Raw genomic sequence first — 22,047 nt, forward strand, 5'->3', positions numbered from 1 at the left:
ATTACTAATTAATTCAAACACTAATCAAATCTTAATCAGTAGTACTAGTACTTCCTCATGTTTTTAATACAACCACTGATTAGTACTTTATATTTTTTTAATATAATACACTTTCAACGTAAATATGCATATTAATAAAAACAAATAAGTCAATGTATTTTACTGAATATTTAGAACAATACTATTACGGTATTATATTTATTTTTATTATTGATGTTTTAAAATTTTCTTTTCATTGTTAATTAAAAAAAATTCAATATTTCATAGAAGTTGGAAGTATTGTGTAAAAATAATTATTTTTTCTTAGCTTATTTTAAATCATATTTTATATTAAGGATATAAAAATTTACCATGTAGACCAAGAAAGAGAGATTAAAAAAAGACAAAAAGAAATTAATAAACAAGTGAAATGCGAAAGGCGGGAAATGCAGCCGGGACCGAATGACCATCATCAGAGACACATCGATCCAAGTTGTTAGCTCTTCTCATGTACCTTAATTTTAAAAGATTTGGATATTCATTTGCTCCTAATATTTGTTTAATTTTTTAAAATTTAATTCTAATATTTTATTTTAATTTAATTTTAATATTTAATTTGGTCATTTTTTCTAATACGGTTAAAATAATTAATGGATTGTATTATCATGTTATTTCGTGATTTTTTTTAATTTTTTAAGGATCAAATTTTTATATTCAATATGGTATAAGATTATTTGTATTCAATTTGATCTTAATTTTGTTTAAAATTAAATAATTTTGTACCTCTCAAACTTGAAATCAAATTTAATTTTTATATAAATGTTATATTGATATTCTTATTAAAGTTCACATTGTTATTAAATATTTTTAATTTAGAGTTAGAGTTGGTTTAAAATTAAAATAAAAATTTTAAATGTAGGGAATAATATCATTAATTTAAAATTTTAAGAGGATAAAAATACTATAAAGTAATATAACTTATTAATACTAGTGAAAACACAGGTGCTATCGCGCCTTATATGTTCGCATTTTTTAATTTTTACATAAATTTGAGTTAAGATCAATAATATTTACTTTTAGGATATATAATTAACTTTTAAAATAGTTGTTAAATAAAATAATTATTAAAAATAAAAAAGAGTTTTAGAATAACAATTAAAGATCAATTGTTTTAAAAAAGATAATTAAGGATAAAACTAAAAAAATGACATGTGGACACAAAACAGAAAATCATCTTTATATATTGTTATAAATAATGTTTATGTAATTTTCAATACTTTATGTGATTTTTAACCTCTTAAATCTTTAAACCAATAGTGTTATTCTCCACTTTTAAAATTTCCATTCTAGTTTTAAACCAACTCTAACCCTAAACAGAAAAAGTTTAATAAAAATCTGAATTAAAAAACTGACTGTGACACGTGACATGATATTGGCTTAACACATGAATATTTTATCAATTAGTTTTAAAAATAATTCATTTATTTATAAACTGTCATTCAACATTATTTAAATGAGTTATTTGAACTTTGTTTAAAATTTATTAATGTTATATATTGTATTTTATTTGAATTTATGATTAAAATATGTTGTTAAATATTTATTTTTATTTTTTTATAAATACTCGCGGGTACCTGTGGATATCCGTGGACATTAAAAGATTATGCGAGTACCCACATAACAGATACTTGACAGATATGGGTACGGGTACGAGACAAATATTTATCCAGCGGGTAGGGTACCTTGCCCGTCCCGTTGACATTAGAGATGGCAAATAAACCCGTGCCCGTGGGTATCACCCGAACCCGTCCCCGTTTTGACGGGGAATCCCCGCTTTGACTGGGTATGGGTATGGGTATGGGTAATACCCGAAATTTTCAACTGGGGATGGGGATGGGGATGGGGATATATATATACCCGCCCAAATACCCGTCCCCGCTTAAATTACTAAACTATTTATAATTTATTAAATAATCTAAAAAATATATATAAATAAATAATATATTTACACATAAAATATAATATAATATAATATAATATAATATAGTATATATACATATAAATAAAATATACTTATATATATATATATATATATATATATATATATTTACACATATACATGTAATATAATATACATATAATATATATACATAATAATATAATATAATATATATAATATATACGTATAAAACAAATTAATCATTTAACTAGTGAGATCTTTTATAAACAAATTTATAACATTACAAATTTATAAAAATTTAAAAGAAATATATATATATATATATATATATATATATATATATATATATATATATATATATAAAAGCATAAAATATCTACGCATATACATATAATATATATACATAATAATATAATATATATTATTATATTTATATTATTATATAATATAATATAATATATACTTAAAATAAATATATATCTATAAAAAATATATATATATAAACATAAGATATCCACACATATAATATATATACATAGTAATAATAATATAATATATAATATAATATAATATATATAAATAATTATATATATATATAAACATAAGATATCCACACATATAATATATATATACATAGTAATATAATATATAATATATAATATAATATAATATAATATATATATATATATATATATATATATATATAACATATTTCTCATTCTCTTTGTTTTTTGTTATACACTTTGTTTACTCTCTCAATTGTCTGGTTTGTTTTTCAAGATTTAATTTTGAAGGTAATTTTTCTTCTTCTTATTACATAATTTTTACTCTCTGTACATGGTTATGTTCAAATAGGTGTTCCTCAATTTCATTCTATGAAATAATGTTTAGGTTACACATTTGATTATCTTTATTTATTTATTTATTTTCATGAAAATGTTTGACTCTTATTTTGTAGCTCTTCTTTTTGTTACTTTGGTTATACACTTTTTTACTCTCTTTTAATTGTTTGGCTTGTTCTTTAAGGTTTAAGCAGATCTTCAAGGTACTTTTCCTTTTATCATAATCTTAATTATACATTTTTTTTTCCGTTATGTTATGTTCAAATGGATATTCTCAAATTTGGGTCACACATTTAATTATCTTTACTCCTTTATGATAATTTTATTTATTATTTATTTTTTGTTTCATGATAATGTTTAATTCTCAATTTTAAGTGCTCAATTGCATAAATCCTTAATTTAATTCAAGATCAAAAGATGAAGAATCTATGTTTAAATTTGAATTATTATTAATTTAATTTTGTTATTTGTGCTATTTCGTTTAAGTGGTATAATATAAATTTTTAATAGTATAAAAAATATTTGAAATATTTTTAAACTTGATTATTGGTTTTCCTTTTATATTTTGTTAAAAAAGAAATTAACCTTTTTACTTTGTTTGATTTTTTTTTGTTACGTATGTTAGTTTCTAGAGAAAATGAGCACAGGAGATCAAGATTTGCAGGTACCAAGTCCACCACAGTGTTCACAACAACCAACTCCCTTTCAAAGTTCCAATAATGACAGTCAATCTCCATTGAATCCATCTACGCAAACACCTTCAGAAGTTCATGATGAAATACATTCAACAACACAAGTAGAGCCTGAGAAAGGGAAATTGAAAAGTGTTGTGTGGGAACACTTTGAAAAGATAAAAGTTGAAGGAAAAGGGGGACAAAAAACACTTTTTTCTAAGATTTCAAGTGGCAAAAAGGAATTGGCTTGTGGAGCTTATAATGAAGAAAATGCCAAGAGGGAACTTGCAACAATGATTATATTGCATGAATATCCATTGTCAATAGTGGACCATATTGGTTTTATTAGATTCGTGACAACAATTCAACCATTATTTCAACTTCCTTCACGAAATACGATAAAGAAAGAGATACTCGGCATCTATGAACATGAAAAACAAGTTGTTATGAAGTTGATAGATACAAATAAAGGAAGAATAGCAATTACATCGGATATGTGGACTGCAAGCAATCAAAAGAAAGGGTATATGTCTATCACAGCTCACTATATTGATGACAATTGGACATTGCAAAATACAATTTTGAGGTACACCTTTTTTAATTTATAAATTTTCCAGTAATTTTTTTTATGCACCTCTAGAAAGATTATATGTCTTACAAAATATTGCTTAATTTATAGGTTCATTTATGTTCCCGCACCTCACACAGCTGATCGACTTTGCAATGTATTAGTTGATTGTTTGTTCGATTGGAATATTGATACAAAATTGTCTACTATCACTTTAGACAACTGCAGCACAAATGATAACATGATTGAAAAAATTAAGGATAAGTTGAAGTTGGACACACTCATTAAGAAAGGGTCTTTGCTTCATATGCGTTGTTCATCACATATCCTTAATTTGATTGTGAAAGAAGGGTTAGCCGTCCTAAAAGAAGGGGTGGAAAAAATTCGAGAAAGTGTAGCATATTGGACAGCAACTCCTAAAAGAATGGAAAAATTTGAGGAAACAGCTAGACAATTGCGAATTTCTTTCACTAAAAAGTTAAGTTTGGATTGCCCAACTAGATGGAATTCTACTTACAAGATGCTTGATATTGCCATATGTTATAAGGATGTGTTTTTTAGGTTAAAGCAACGTGAAGCTCAATACACTTCTTTGCCAACTGATATGCAGTGGGAATTTGCAAAGGATGTTTGTCGAAGGCTAAAATTATTTAATGACATCACAGAAATCATTTCTGGCTCCAAATACCCAACTGCCAACATCTTTTTCCCAAAGATTTGTGAGATCAAGATTGCAATAAATGATTGGGTTAAATCTCCTGAGATAACCATTCAAAATATGGCAATACAAATGTTAAAGAAATTTGAAAGTTACTGGAGTGTTATTCATGATATATTGGCAATTGCTTCAGTTTTAGATCCAAGGTACAAGATGAACATGTTAGAATATTATTTTTATAAATTGTATGGTAATGATTTTGATATGAAACTTAGTAGGATTCGTCAAATGTGCTATGATTTGGTTTTGGAATATCAATCAAAAAAGAATGAAACTTCTTCTTATAGAGCTACATCATTGGAGTTGGGAAAGGATGTTGATAATGATGCGAATGAATTTTTAGAGTTTATGGCAAAAAAGAAAAAATCTAGAACTACAGTTATGAAAACAGAGTTGGATTATTACTTGGAAGAAGATAATTTGCCGGTTACACAAGAATTTGATATCCTATCATGGTGGAAAACAAATGGGTTAAAGTTTCCAACCCTTCAAGCAATTGCAAGGGATGTTTTAGCTATTCCAATAACAACTGTAGTTTCTGAATCTGCTTTTAGTACTGGTGGTCAGATATTAACTTCTCACCGTAGTCGACTTCATCATATTACTATAGAGGCTTTGATGTGTACAAGAAGTTGGATATGGAACTCAAACCATCTAGGTAAGTTACTCAAATTTATTAATTTTTTTTGTTAGTATTTTTTGTGAATTCTCATCTAATATTCTACATTTGGTGTTTGTAGGTGTTAAAAAATTAAAAGGAAAAGATGTTCTCATGAGTGAAAATGAATCTGATGAAGAAGGTACATTATATTCTAATAATTAAAATTTTCAATTTCAATTATTATATCATATCTAATTTTTCATTTTTTTTCTATGTGTAGGTGGATCGAATGCAAATGAAACCACTGATCATTTGTAAAATTAATAAATATTTTGGTTATTATAAAATTTTAGTAATGTGTAATTTTTTAGCTTTTATATAATTATTTGAATTTTATTTAGTTGTTATTTGATACTTTAATTTGAGATTTATACTATTATAATATTTTTCTTAATATTTGACATCATGAAAATCAAAAAGAGTATGTTATTTTAATATTGAATATTTTGATAGTATCATGATTCCGTTGGTGTGATTTTTAAATTTTTTTTATAAAAAATATTTAATTGATATATGGAACAATAAAAAAATGGGTATGGGTATGGGTATAAGAAAATACCCGTTACCCGGTGGGGATGGGGATGGGTCAAAAGTTGTATACCCGTTGGATTTGGGGATGGGGATGGGGATGAATTTTTATTATGGGGATGGGGATGGGATCATGATACCCGTACCCGTCCCGCCCCGTTGCCATCCCTAGTTGACATCCCTAGTAGTCATTGTTCACAATCCGTTAATTATTTTAACAACATTAACAAAAAAGACAAAATTGAACAAAATTAACAAATATTATGACCAAATTAAAAAAAATAGAATTAAATTGAGAAAACTAAACCAATATTAGTAACAAATCAGTATTTCAGCCTTTTTCAAAAAATTAAATACATTCCTTTTAAAAATAGTAAATATGTTTTTAATATTTATAAAATAAGTATATCTTCTTTAAAACAAGTTTATATTGCCTGTTATCTCATGCAATATTTCATTATGCTTATTCATTTTGCTCTATCATAAAAGAAATAACATTTATTTGTTGTCTCATTAAATTTTAAGATTTAAAATAGACAAAAAAAAAAGGAATAATCATTGTCATTCAGCCCTAAAATATATAGGTTGTGTCATTTTTTCCATAGAAAAACTATTCTTCACACAAATAATGGTAGAAATGCAAAACAAGATTAATCAAGTACTGTCATCGTAAAAAAAAATTTGAAACTAACAAGTGTTTACCAAATATAAACTAAAAGGGATGAAATCAAAGAAACATCATACAAGTTTACCCAAATAACAAAGCAAATTCTACCCAACAATTTGTGTACTTATACTCATATTCACAACCAAAAAGCAACTCAAATAATAATTTACAACACATTTATAAGATATAAAATCAGAGGAGAGAAATCAGTGCAGATTCTCTACTGATTTTTTTAGTGTTATTTTCAGCTAAACATTCAAAATACACTGTGTTGGTATTTTAAATAGTTTTTTAATATATTTTAAAACATCAAAATTACTAGTAATCAGTGTATTATGAAGACACACATTTATAAGATGTAAAATCAGAAGAGAGAAATCAGTACAGATTCTCTACTGATTTTTTTAGTGTTATTTTCAGCTGAACATTCAAAATACACTATATTAGTATTTTAAATAATTTTTTAATATATTTTAAAACGTCAAAATTACTAATAATTAATGTATTATGAACACACAGTAAAGAAACAGCACAACGAAATTCAATAAAAAATCCAAATTCAAGAAGAACCTATAATTAGATAACAATGGATTTACAAATTCAATAATACCCAAATCCAAAGATTTATGAACCTTCACAGATGAAAGAGAAATGATTCCCAAAAGTTAAAGATAAAAACTCAGCACATTGATGTTAATAGAAAAACACTCATTCGTACATCCTCCTTAATTATATAATTTTTCCAACGAAAAAACAAAACACCCCAGTCATAAACAAGTAGATTTGACGTTTATAGCTAAAAACACAACCAAACACATCCTTAATTGTCGACCACAAATGAGAAATAAATAAATAAATCTTTACCCATAGGGTAAACTTATTTCCACAATTTTTTAACTAACTTTATGTTAATATCCTATTTTTCATGGGTTCCGTAATTGTTGGTCGAAGACTAATTCATTTAAAGCTACACAATATCATACAAAAATTGACATATATCTCTCAACAAACCCCATTAATAGATTGTACAAGAGTGTTTTTTTGTTGTTGAAGTAACTCAATGTGGCTGGTTATTGTAAGAGGTGGGTCCATGAAAAATGAATAGGACTTGACATAGAATATAGATATATTAGTCAACGACATTTGACAGAAGCTCTGAATTGTAGGTCCACTGTTTCTCACTATGGTACCTACATTTATGCCAAATAAACTATTACGATCTTTCAATAAATAAAAAAAAAAAAAAACTCTTAACATTTACGCATCTTTCTAAAGTTTTATCAATAACCAACAGAAGGGTTGTAGCTGAAACCCATTTCTAGTTTAAAACACTTGAAAGTAAGAGTCTTTGAGACAAGTTTGAAATATTTGAACAATGTTTTGAAACAAAAAGAGAAGATGCAGTCTCCTATGTTTATAATTTATAAGATAAAAACTGTTTCTCCGAACTGAAAAAAAAAAATAGTTAAAAGTTATTAAAATTAGAACATGTGAAGGTGCATGGCATGGTTGAAAAAAAAGAGAAGATTACCTGGTTTGACTTTGTTCCCCCAATGTGAGGTTACGTGCCGTCGAGGATTGGTGTTCCAAACTATGATATTATCGACCACTGATTTTTCGCCAACCCCCAAACGTATTTGTTAAATCATATTATTTAATTTCATTTCAAACTGAGATTTGTTTCTGCATAAAGTCACTGTGAATCTGTGTGGTGTAGAAGGGAATTAATTTGACAATATCTACAATTGTCTAATATGGTATTAGCAGAAATCAGTGTTGTTTTTTTTTTTCTATTTGTATGAACGCAACCTCAAATAAATCAATATTTTGCTCCAAACCAAATCACCGTGACGTTCCAAAGTAGACAAGACGTGCTTGCCGAAAAAGAAAGTAGACAAGATGAATGAACGAATGATGGTGTATGACATAGCTTTGAAAATAGACTTACAATGCACCAGATCCAATGACAAAATAATTCAAAATTTAAATTAATACTCCTCCATACTTTATATTTGGTCGGGTTTATTACGTTTTTAAAAAATTACAAGTTCTGGTCATGTAAATATGTACAAATTAAATTTGATCTTTGATGTTATGCCACCATAAAAGAATCTTGCATTGAGATACTGCTATATTTGTTTTAATAATAAAATCACTTCAAAAAATTATATAAAAACTAGAATGTAGAATACTAAACTTAAAATGGGAACACTTATAAAGACTGTGTATACTTTTAAAAAGTTAATTAATAAAATCAAATATTTTTTAAAATAGCTAAAATAGAATTTTGAATCGTTAAAATATTTAAGTGGGAAACTAACAACTTTTGAAAAAAGTGGGACATTAAGAACTTTAAAAAAAGTGGGATACTGAAAAAATATTCCTTTTGAAATAACTCCAGAAACAAAATGTGTAAAATAACATTACATGAAGCAGATAAAGTACGTGCTAACAACCGTCCATGATTGTCTTTCATCAAATGTTCTCTAGCATGGCTGTGGTTTGACTTTGCAAAGGAAAGAGAGTGAAGCCATTAAATAGTACCACATCCGCATTATTTGGGAACCAACAGCAACACATTTTTTCTTTTAGAAATATTTGCTAAGAGGGTATTTCTTAGCACAATCTTTACATTAACATGTAATAAAAAAAATGCCAAAAGGGCTTGTAACCAAAAAGTATTCTCTCGAAAATCTATCAGAAATTCATTATTGCGTAGTGACTAGCTCGGAATAGTAGATTTGTGGATTTTCAATCGGCAGTGGCTGACTTTGAACATAACATGATTTTTTAAAAATCAACGGTTCTTAACAAAACTTTACTTTCAGCAAAAGATTACAGATTAACTAAAGTTGTAGATTAACAAAAAAAGTTGAAAGCTATAGTCTTAACAGTATTTAAATAGCAGTCTCAATTTTTGATTCCTGACAAGTCTCTGCATATATGGCCCAAAGGTGGCCGCTTCACCGAAAGTGTGAACTCTGAAATTCATAAACAGGAGCCTCGGTAGCAGAGACATAGACCCAATAATCCACAATGAAACGTTCATCTCAATCGTATCAGTACATCGTACATGATATATACACAGAAGGGACACAGGTCTAATGGAAAACTTTGTCATTTTCATGGGTACTGTACTTGTTAACTCTTTGGCTAGTCAATTATCTCCTTGTGATTGTGCAGATATACATCATGTGACTTCACATCAATGTCGGGGAAATCGGAAAGAGTGCAGCAAGCCTCAAAACTGTCCTGCTCTTATATCTCTATCAAGCCGATCTGCGTTAAGCGTCCCTGGAAGCTCTCTGAAGTCTTCATTGAAGATAGAATATGCACTGCAACGTTTGTTGTAAAGCAGAAAACATTTCAAAACTATCACAAAATAGTTTGCAACAAGTATATTTGGTATCAACAATCATTTAGAATTGGTCAAGAATACAGATATGAGAGGGTCAGAATTCTTCCTATAAATGTATTATAGATAGACATGTAACCATGAAAATTTTAAGCATATAAAAGTTGACAGAGATGAGACATAAAATTTATCATTAGCTTTATTGTCTATATATTCCCTTTTGTCTTTCCATTTGAGAAAACTAGTATTACTTCCATATTAGCGAAATGGATAAAACTAGAATACTAAACTTGTGACATCCTTCTCATGGATTGAGCAATCAGAAAAGGTTAACATATGAAGCAGGTAGAAATATTATACATCATACTGGGAATTTTCCAAAGGGAAAAAAATAGGTAAAATCCAAAAAAGCACGTGAAAATAATTTAAGCTCCTGATGTGCTATTATTACTTAGATATGTCGAATTTTTAATCCAGGATGTTACAAAATTTATTCACACTTCCTTCTAAGCCTTCTGTACTTCATTTTGTCTTGTTTTGATAATAATGAAGTTCACACTAGCATACAGGGGTCTTATTTGAATTATCAGATTTGACTTTCCCATTGTTCAACGTTGTGAACAATATACTAGTAATGCACAGCAAATAATGTCTGGTCATACCTGATGTCACCAGCTTGGCGCTTTCCAAGGTTGAAGAGAATGAGACAAAAGCCAGTTGCAAGTATCTACACGAAAGTTGAAACACGCCATAATGACACAAATTTTATCGTATACAATGACCAGTAAGTACCCTTGGAAGACATCTTATTTTAATCTCTACAATGTCAAATCGAATTTATGGGTTCAGGGCATAATGGTGCATGGAAATTCTCAGCATATCAAATGAAGATCTAACCATGACATTATGACAAGAAAAGAGTAAAATGTGCCACAGAACTTTCACACAACATCAGCTCATAATTGCTTTTCTCCCAAACAACAAAAGACTCTTTTTCTTTTCAAACATCGTTTCAGGGGCAATTCAGATTCAAAATCAGTCACAAGTAATTATTATACACAAATTTGTGCACCGAATTTATGGTGCAGCCTCCCTAGTCCAAGCTATTCATAGGCAAGATATAGTGGAGTTGAACCCATAAAAAACAGATAGTAAGTGGACTAAAAGCCCGAATAATAGGAAGGAAGAAAAGAGACATACATACAAAGGTCCGAGATCCCATCTGTGGGCGACAGGAGCAAGGATAAACCACAAAGTTATGAGAAGCCACGCCTTCAGACTCAGAGTGAAAATTACCATCAAAACAACATCTGTGAATGGAGAATGAGCATTTTTAGAAGCTTGTTAATGTCAAAGGGAACTATTATCATCATCATTGCCCACGAGAGATTCACACATCTATATTGATGCCTGGAATAATGCATACACCAGCTGAATGACCCAGTTTAAATTGTCTGCAAGCAAGCAGACTATGGTGATACATACTGCAGATGCTTCAAAGGCCACATTGGTATAACTCGAAGATTTGGGAGTAAGAATATTTGAATGATTCTTCAAGAAATAAAGTGAAATGGTGATTTGAACATTATGGATTCTACAGTAAATGATTACATATTTGAAGGATGAAAACAGTAATTTACTAAAGCCTAAACAAATACCATTTATTCAGCTTCATACCTGGAAGCTTCAAGTTATCGTGTAGAAAAGTGTACAGCCACTTCTTCCACCGACTTGATGAGTGAGGAAGCCGAAACTTCTGCAGAAGAAGTAATCAAGATGAATTCGAGTCAAATGAATACCAAATTGACGTTATGGTCACTTTGTTAGGTAGCAATGAATTGATTTTACCAGATCTTCATCGTCATCATCATTGTCATATTCATCCTTCACGGGTGGCTTTGGTTTAACAGCAACAATCAAGCTATCTAGTATATCAACAAACAATTAATAACATCTCTGTATGATGTTGGAATATTGATCAAATGCATAAAAAAAAAAACCTTTAAAATGTAAGAGTCCCAAAAAAGATAGAGAAGTAATAAATATAATCAACAACTAATCAGGTATTTTTTTATTTTATAATAGACCAAGGAATAAAGTTAGGGAGAGAGTGGTTTCAACTGATGGGTTACACTGATGCAGTCCCAGAAGCAAAAGTTATTTTCAAAAGATAAACTTGTCAAGAGCTTATCTGGATAAGTGTCTTCATAAACACTCCCAGGAGAGAAAAATAAGAAGAAAAAAAATGAAACGAGTTTCTTTATAAGCTAAAGCTAGATCATGCACAAGTTAAAAATAAGATTTTGGAGAAGTTACATGAGAGAACTTGTACAAATAAACTCACAAATGAGCTAATTTTAGCTAAGGAAGAAATTCATTTAATTTTTTCTTGTTTTTCTCTCGTAAAAGTACTTAAGGAGAAATTTGACCGAAATCTATAACAAAGTTGAACGGATGAACGATGTGACCATATCAAAGACTACAGAAGGTGCAACAGAGGCGGTTACAACTTGGATACACCTATTTTACACTTTCACATGTTGGATAAACTAGTACAATGTATTGATTAAATTAGTATAATTATTGATTAACTTCATATCTGAACCAATATGCCAATTGTAACACATCCAAACATTACATAACCATTAAAAGACCTTCTTAAAAACCTCCATAGTCATCACTAATATTGTAATAACATGAAAATTCAATGATCACATGGTTATGATGGAGACACATGTCATCCCTAATTTTTTTTTCAAGACCACAACACTTTGGTTAAACCAGTGCAATGTTTTAGTTAAATTAGTATAATAGTATAATTGTGAATTAAAGTCTAAGTAAGCAGAGTCAAGTTACTGTATGGAATTTGAGTGTTTTACATCTTTTGTACTCAATGTGAGAGAACATTCTTCTTTTTCTTTAAAGAAGTCAATATAGTGCATTTATCAAATAACCAAACTAGGACTAGAACTATACCTCCATCATTGAGTTGCACAGATACTTCATCTCCATTTTTCATGTCACACAAAGCACATCCACGCAGAACAAGACTCAAGTTCTCAATTGGTAAATTAACATTCCCAGCAACTAATCTCCTCAAATCACGCACCTATATGCGATTTAAAAGAAGCATAAGAAATGAAAAAATATCACCTATAGTTAACAAGATGGATCGTCAAACAAACTAATTAAAAGAAATGAAACCATAACCATTCTTCCCCAAAGAAAGGCAGGGTCAGAATCAACATAGCTTGATCACCTCGACCCCCCCTTCCCAAACAACACCCTTTTTGGAAGAACACAACATTAACAAATAAAAATAAAAATGTTCGCAGTTTGAGCTATGAAGGCACACTTGGCATAGTCCATGATTCGATTGCAACTAACCCTAGCCAAGTATCATTGTCATCTGCGAAAAGGGTATTAATTTTGATTCTTTTTTTGTTTTACCAACGCCCCAGAGAAAGAGGGGGCAATAACAGTGGATTAAAACGGTGTGAATTGAGATGGTGGAATTGAAAATGAAAAACGCAGAACTTGAGAATTGAAGGGGAAAAGAGGAAGTTAGAAGAGAAACCTTGATGGAGGAAGGAAGGAGGAGGCGAGAGGGGCGTGCAGGACCAATAGTTTTGAGGACGATCTCCACCTTCTTCTCCAACTCCTGTTCCTCCATGCCCATCTCTGAATCAAACCATGTACCACTCTACCATCACCGATACCAATTAATTAGAAAATGCTTTTGAATCAAATTCAATTTAATTCCATTAAAGCTAATTTATACGCATTAATAAAATCATTCCCAAAGAGATTCATAAATAAATTTTATTTTATCATTCTTTTAAATTAAACAGTCAAATTTATTGTCACTTTTGTTTTTAGATTATTGAAATTTTACCTGACCTGATACAGATTATTGAAATTATTGAAAAACTTTTAAATTTTTTATATGTTTCAGATATTAAACTAGATTTAAACCGTGATTACCCACGGTGGTTTGTATGTTTTTTATGTTTATAATTAAATAAAAGGTTAAATATGTTTTTGTCTCTTAACTCTTAGTAGTTAAAATTAGATTTAGTTTCTCGTTAAAACCTTGATTTAATTTAGTCCTTCAACTTTACAAATATTTGGATTCAGTCATTTTAACCAATTTTTATAAAATTTATTTAATATTTTAAACGCGTTTCATGAGAGCATGTGAGTTGTTTACTCCGCTTGACACATTTTTGTTTCAATATTAGCTAAGAAACTGTCTTGAAATAAGTTTGAAACATCAAATAAACTTAACAAATTTTTGTTAAGAAGACTCAATCCAAACATTTGTAAAATTGGAGGACTAAATTGAGTCAAGATTTTGGAGAGAGACTAATTTCAATTTTCACTTAAAGTTAAGGACAAAAACATATTTAATCCATAAATATATATATATATATATATATATATATATATTAAAAAATCTTAAAGTTGAGAAAAAAATAATAAATAGTTTTAAGTTTATAATTAAGTTTTGAATTAAGTGTAAAATATTAATAAGTTTTTAAAAAATAACTCTAAATTATGATAATTTATTTAAAAGAAAGAGTGTGGTCTATATTAGAGTTTAAATATTATTGAAATATTATTTGTAATCTATTATTGTTATTTATTCAATAATAATAATAAAGTTGAAATATGTTTTTGTTTTTTAATAAATTATTCTAGAAAAAACAAAAGAGTAAAAAGGAAAATTAATTATCAACAAATAAATGGTAACGAAATAAATATGAATAAAATAATAAATTATAATTTAAATAACTAAAAAAAAGTAACATTTGTAAGATGTATCGGTAAAATAGAATAATAGGATCACATTCTTAATATACTCTTTTCTTATATTTATATTTATAATAGATTAACAACGAACCACAAATTTAGAGCTGAATTCAAATGTAACTTTTTTGTACTTCTGCTTATATGATATTGCATTTACATTCAAATACAAACAAAACTACCTAAAGTTCACGTTGATTAGTACCATTCGTGAAATCTATCCAATATTTTATTTCATAAAATAAATAAAAAATATAAATATTTTTTAATTACTATCAATTATAATTTTTGTCAATGATTTTTAGTGATCTATTCATAAAAATTTTGCAGAAAAAATAAAGAAAAAATGTAATTAACTTTTATATGAATTAAAATTATAATATGTAAAAGTTCATTTGTAGAAACGCTTTTAACTTCTATTTTTAATTAGTATACAAATTAATTTAACTTATTATTAAGTCAAACTCCTTTTTTTTCCAAAATTTTTTTATTAAGAAATTAATAAAAATAATTAAAGAAAATTTCATCCTTACAGAACATACGTATGAAACAAAAGAATAATTTTTGAAATAATAACAATGAGATAAGAAAAATAAAATATCTTCATTCGCAATTAATTTTTTATTTATTTTACACTGAAAAACGATTCCTTTTTTATAAAATTTACTTAAAGCAACACTACCCTAAACCCTAACGAAGCATTTAATTCTTTTGAAGAATTTATATTTCTTTGTGATGAAATCTTTTGTTTAGATAGAGAAATTCAAAAGTATTTTTTTAAAATATTTCAATGAGTTAAATAATAGAAATTCAAATACCCTCAAAATAGGTGGAATTTTAATTTCTCCTCATTGAATCTCACACTCAAGACATTTCAGGTAGAGTTGTCAATTTAGCCCAGTCCATAGATGGACTCAACGAGCTGGATTGACGACTAGACGAGCCAGACGAGCCGGGTGGGCCCAACGACCAAGATGGATTGGGCAAACCAGACGACGCAGACAAGTTGGACAGGCTTGACGACAGAAACAGGTCGGGCAGGTCCGACGACCCACACAGGCCAGACAGGCCTGACGATCCACACATATTGGGTTGGCCTGACGACATAAGCGGATCGGGCGAGACCGATGACCCAAACAAGTCAGACAAGCCTGAAGACCAAGATGGGTTGGGTAGGCCTTATGACCAAGACAGACCGAGCAGGCACGACGACCAAGACAGGTCAGATGAGCACGACGACCAAGACGAGTTGGACACAACACAAACAGGTTGGGTGGCTCTGACGACCAAGATGAGTGAAATAGTTCTGATGACCAAGACAGGCCGGATGACCAAGATAGGTACGCATAAACCGACGTAACAACTCTAACATGCCTTTCTGGCCCGTCGACTCGAAAAGCCTGATCAAATTGATGAACTTGGCGGGCATGACCAACTAGCATGTGTCGTCGAACTGGTCAGGCTTGTATGGATTGTCGGGCTAGTCCAGCTCGTCGGGGTTTCTCGGTCGACCTGGCCAGTCTGAGTCGTTAGGTCAGACCAGCTCGATTGGGTAATCAGGTTGGCCTGGTCCGACCATCTGAGTCCTCAAGCCCATTTCCAAATTTATCATAAATTCAGAACATAATTAAGTCTAAAATAAATATTGTTAAAATTAAATTTTATCTCATATGAAATTCAATTGTTTATCCAAACATGAAATTGAAATACAAGATATTTTAATTTCTTTATCGAAATAAGTTATTTAAAAAATGAAGGGAATTTAATTGCAAGCAATTCATATACAATACATTTTAATTTCTTAGTATAGTTCAAATGTTTCATCCAAATACAAAGTTAATTCCTAATATAATTATCTAATTTCATTTCGAAATTTTAAAAAGACCTTAGTTATTTATTGGTTTTTAGTCCTTTAATTTTTTTTAAAAAGACCCTTAGTTATTGGTTTTTCTAATTTAATCCTTTCATTTTCTTTGAAGACATCTAATTTGATTTTTTGACTGTTCACTAGTCCTTTAATTTTCAATCAACAATCTGCTCTTTATTTTCTTCATCCACTAAGTTCTTAGGTTTATTCTTCTTAGACTACCATTCATGGTCAAGCAGAAAATCACTGATTTTTTTTTCTAAATTAAAAGACTAAATTGGAAAAATTAATAACTACTGATTATTTTTAAAATTTGAAAGAAATTAGAGGACCAAATTGAGAATTAAACGTTTTTTAAAATGTTTTTTTTAAGAATCACAAATATTTTTTTATTAGTTCATTGAATTCAAATGTGTATAGTTTTATTCATAAAGAGAACTTCTCATTCATACTTACATAAAAATATGTTTATGAAATTGCAGTGCTTAACTTTTTTATGATTTTATTTCTTCAATTACTTCTAATTATTTTTAAAGAATGTATCTTAATGTTAAACAATAAACTTATGATTACTTTGCATAAGTTGGAGTTCTTATGTTGTCTTATTCTTTTTCATCATATTCAATTCGTGTGTTACATAAAAAGAGAAGTTTTGGTTTAAGACGAGGGAAAGCGGATTTATTTTTGGTCTTCAAGCAATAACACCTTTTCCATTGAAATAGTAAATTTAGGGTTTAGGGTTGTGTTGCTTTAAGTAAATTTTATCAAAAAAGAATCGTTTTTTGGTGTAAAATAAAAAAAAAAAATTGCGAATGAACATATTAGGAATTAAAGCTTTTTCAAAATTTCAGTTTACCTTTTACAAATTCCATTGAGCCGAAATGGTTTATAAGAATTCCCAATCCAGCTATAGACCAATTAGGACAATTGAAGGGCGTATTATATAGTTTTAAATAATTCAGCTACCATCGTCTTTAGATTAATTGTACCAAAATATTCGTAAAACTATATTAATCTATATTCAACTAATATAAGATTATTTCATTTTCTTTCTTAATTAGAATTATAATAAAAAGCAATTGTCTATCCTGAACCAATGCATATGATTTCATCACAACACAAGGGAATAGTTCTTTTTCTTGATTATTGTCATGCTCCCAATAATCCAATCCTTTTCTATCTATTTTCACAAAGATTCAATTATTTGCATTATGAGTATGATTCACTTCAAAACTGAAACAAGCAAAGGAGAAGTATATGCTAAGACAAGACTGCATTGGAGTTACAGGAAGCAGTTTGTTTCCTACGAAAATCATGCTGTCATTCATCTATTTTTCTTACATAATCTACAGCAGAATCACCATTCATATGGGTGTGACAATGTAAATTTTTTAAAGCTTCTTTGCTTAAAAAGGAGGATGACAAATTCCATAACTGCATAGAAGTGGTCAAAACAGTATTGTTAACATAAGAAAATGTTCTACACTTACAACCGCACATGAAGTAACATAATACTGAGACAACACAATTGCCAGAGTCAAAAAACAACAAACGACCCAAGCATGTGGCCGGTGACAATATTTACATAGGGTTGCAGTAGTACAGTTTAGACAATACATAATCGGTTCAGTCACAACATTGTCATACAGAAAATTCAACAAAACGATAATCCATGAGTTACACACGAGCTAGTTTATCATCAAAACTGATCAGATTTTGAGATCAGGTGATTCAGCATAAGAAATCGAAATCAGCTCGGACCTAAATTTGTCATCTTTATCACGGCTTGGCATTGCAACCCCATCTGACTTCTTGCTCTCAGACACAGAGTTTGAATCCAGAGTCTTTTCAGGCAGAGAGTTAGAGATAGCAATAAGAGATTCACGTGCCACCTCTTTGGACTCCTTGGTCAATGATCCGTTATCCATATAACTATACCACTTTTCTTTTTTTCCTACAATTCAAAACCAAAATTCTCAGAGTTCATCCAATCCGAGGGATAAGATATTTTGAATATATGATGTGATATCAGATATTTTAAATTTATGTTGTGAAAGCAGGTGATCCTTGACTGAGTTTGAGGTCAAACTTGACAGGTGATATCAGATATTTTGGTCAAACTTGATCAACCCATTCAACCTGTTAGGTTTATTTGACCTCAAATTAACCACCAGATCAGGCGTGCTGTCCGGATTTTTCTACCATGTTTAAAATACGAAGACCTAATGTCTTCGCACCGTAAAGTGGATTCATAAGCATAGCAAACTAAAACACCAATGTCATAACTTATAAGGATGAGCCAATAAGAGAACTCAAGCAGTCAAACAAGATCAGCACCACAAGCACGCCCAAAGGTTTGAGGTCAGTTGGTGATTTCACTTAAAAATTAACAAAAACTTTCAAAGCACCAAAATATTTTGAATTGCATATAGCTACTTCCATACCTGTCTTTAAATGTTTCCAAAAGAATCAAAATCCACAAGAGTACAGGAAAAATTAGGAGAGAAACGTCTTTTGCAAGTCCAGCATTCCAAAAGTAGCAGTGATGATTCGATTGGTATGACTAACCAGTTAACCTCTTCAATGGACATAATATCACTAAATTTGTTCTTCTAATCTAATCAATCTAGTGAATTCAACTAGTACTCAGAATGACATTCCACCTGAAACAAAAAGGCATGTATCCCCTACTTAACATTCGATATCTAAGATCAAACATGGTTCAGTATAGAATATCCCCTTTCTTCTATTACTCAATTTTTAGAAATTTCATAACACTATTTGAGAAAATATGAATTTTAATTTAAAATCTAATCCAATTATATAGATTTGAATCAATAAAGGTTAAACTATTTTTCTTAAAATATAAACTTAGATTTAAATCAATATAATTATACAGATTAGATTTTAAAATATTCAATGCACACCCCTGCATAACAGTAACATATGCATCTTCATCTTCGTAATCAATATAACATTTCTTATCCAACTACACAGGTCCACTAACATTTTGCCTCCGCTGTTCCTTGAGTTAGGTCTTTTCAGTTTTTGCCTGGTCTCAATCTATGACAAGAAAATGAATCTACTTTTTACTCAAGCATATGTTTTTCTCTTTTTATGGTATCCTTTGTTGCCGGTAGTCTTGAATCAAATAGGCTATAAAGTCCATGAATCAAATACAATCAAATTTTACTACCCAAAAAGAGGGACAGAAAAAGGAGAATGAAAGAAAATTATATGCCAACTACAACCATATCCAACAGCTCTTACTTCTTCAGATTCGCACGAGCAAGAACAGATTCCAACATGTATTGTAATACTTTAATATTTAGAATTATTGCAAGATTCTTATGGTACCCTTACCAATAATAATTAGCGAATAGTGATCCATATTTAGTCATGTTCCCATTCAACTAAAATAAAAGTATAAAAATACAAAAACAAGTTTATATTTTAATATACATATGAAAAAATCTTAATTCGCAGCTTATTATGAACAAGGGTACACCATATACAAAATAGAAACGAAACCTCCTAAAATTATCCAGTTTAGCTTTCAGAGGCACAAAAGTTTTCTATTTACATTGAAACAGTTGATATAAGCTATCTTAACCAGAAAAACTTCGCCTGTGAATTTCTTCCAGTAAGCATTAAACAGCGCTTACTTTTGTTTTTAGAGCTCTAGACTATATGCATAATACAGGTTTTGCAAAGCAGTTGATTCAGTCACATCAAGAAGTGAAACAATGATTCAGTCACATCACTCTAAGCAAAAACCAAAGAAAAGAACATGAACAATAGTTTTTTTCTTTACTTAACATATACCTAGCACCACGTATCCAATTATTTTGAACAAAAAGGGTGGGGTAAGTAGCCACAGCATGAAATTGAAACTTGATTATCAAATGTTAAACCGAATAACTAATTTATCTCAGAAACACTAAAATTCAATATCATATTAATCATATGCCGAAGTAATCTGAACTCGTAAGTTACTTTGAGATTGTCACGAGCAATTTTTAGTCCATAAATTGAATCATCTGGAATTATCCATTAAGTTACTTCGAAACTGCCAAGAAAAATCGCCGCAAACAATTTTTTCTTTTAATTGGAATCATCACCCTGAAACCGAGTCAACCTGATCGATTGCAGTGGATTTCTGCAGCAGGTCATGAAGCCTCAGAATCAAGGAAAGAAATCGAGAAAAAAAGCGTTAATTTGGCATTCATGCAAATGTTATTTCCAATTCTTTGTGCTGATGTGTTTTATAATCCCCAATCGGAGAGAAAACACGATGAGGAAAACAGGGAGAAAAGAATCACAAAAAATGAGCTGAATCTATGTACGAGTAACAAGAGATTAGATTGCGAAGAGTTAGAAAGATAAATTTTGGGGACTTAAGGGAAAAGAAGGGTGGTATTCGTACCTTGGAAGTTAACGAGAAATAGGAAGAAAGGTTGAGAGAGAGTAGATGTAGGACCCTTTCTTTTCCAACAACACCAACCTACGACTTTGTAAAAATGAATCTCATGGGAGCGATTAAGATTCGGGATTTGCAATTTAAGGGACAATCACACGCTTTTCGGCTTTCGTCAGAATCCTGCATGTTTCGATTTCCCCCAAAATTATCATTTGTAAAAATAACCAACTACAAATCCATTATCTTAAACCAAACTTGTTTTTATATTTATCCAAATAATTCCAGAGTAACATTTTTTATTTTCCAAATTTAAAATTACTTTTTTAATCATGTGATTTAACAAAAAAAAAGTGTTTTTATTTGGGTTGGATTTGAGTTCATAAAATAAGGTATCTAAAATTGAGGACTGTTAAGGATAAAGGTAGACTTATCCCTACTCATCTCAGTAGTTATGTCCTCGGCAGTATAATCATTGTTGTTTAAGATTCTAACAATACTAAATATACCACTTTTTAAATTATTTTTATTTAGATACTTTTAATTTTGTAATAAATGTTGAAAGTAAAGAAATTAATTTATTTGAGAATAAATTGAGAAAAAAAGGACTTGATTGAAATTTGAGATCATTGCATAATTTGGAAGAATTTTGTTTATATAGCTAAAACTACGAAAAGAATTTTAGTTTTGACGTGGTTTGATCAGAGAGAGACTATTGAAATGATAAATTATAGAAACTAAAAAAATTCATTGTGGATTTGAAAGAATAAAAATAACTTCAAATTTAAGAGGTTAAAAAAAATTTGAACTTAAAAATTTTCTTCACATTGTTATTGTTGTGTACTCAGCACCCACTTTCATTCGCATCCACGAGTGAAGCTAGTGGTAATTGTTGTGTATTAAATATTTCTTTTATTTAATTATATTTTACTTTCAACACATACACACTTCAATCATTTTTTTAAATATATCGATTTATTAAAATCATTAAAATACTTCTTG

The 22,047-nt window shown here is 29.4% G+C and overlaps 1 protein-coding gene and 1 long non-coding RNA gene across 3 annotated transcripts; both read right to left on the reverse strand.

Moving 5' to 3' along the window:
• Nucleotides 1-9,401: 9,401 nt before the first annotated feature.
• On the reverse strand, nucleotides 9,402-13,710 carry LOC114175776. Of its 2 annotated transcripts, none has more exons than XM_028060570.1 (7): nucleotides 13,530-13,710; nucleotides 12,929-13,061; nucleotides 11,801-11,877; nucleotides 11,630-11,708; nucleotides 11,157-11,262; nucleotides 10,615-10,679; nucleotides 9,402-9,932 (listed from the first exon to the last, which is right to left on the reverse strand). In XM_028060570.1, exons 1-7 carry the CDS (start codon nucleotides 13,629-13,631, stop codon nucleotides 9,856-9,858), a joined length of 639 nt encoding a protein of 212 aa, XP_027916371.1. In that variant the 5' UTR covers nucleotides 13,632-13,710; the 3' UTR covers nucleotides 9,402-9,855. The 2 variants fall into 2 exon arrangements, with proteins under 2 accessions (XP_027916371.1, XP_027916370.1); XM_028060569.1 differs by having other exon boundaries at nucleotides 11,153-11,262.
• A 4,363-nt stretch (nucleotides 13,711-18,073) lies between these two features.
• LOC114179560 lies at nucleotides 18,074-21,271 on the reverse strand. The gene is made up of 2 exons (XR_003603482.1): nucleotides 21,055-21,271; nucleotides 18,074-18,582 (listed from the first exon to the last, which is right to left on the reverse strand). It is a non-coding gene; the product is annotated as an uncharacterized LOC114179560 (long non-coding RNA).
• Nucleotides 21,272-22,047: the final 776 nt, after the last annotated feature.

Source organism: Vigna unguiculata, chromosome 3 (assembly GCF_004118075.2).
Source record: "Vigna unguiculata cultivar IT97K-499-35 chromosome 3, ASM411807v1, whole genome shotgun sequence".
In the NCBI taxonomy this organism is placed as follows: domain Eukaryota; kingdom Viridiplantae; phylum Streptophyta; class Magnoliopsida; order Fabales; family Fabaceae; genus Vigna; species Vigna unguiculata.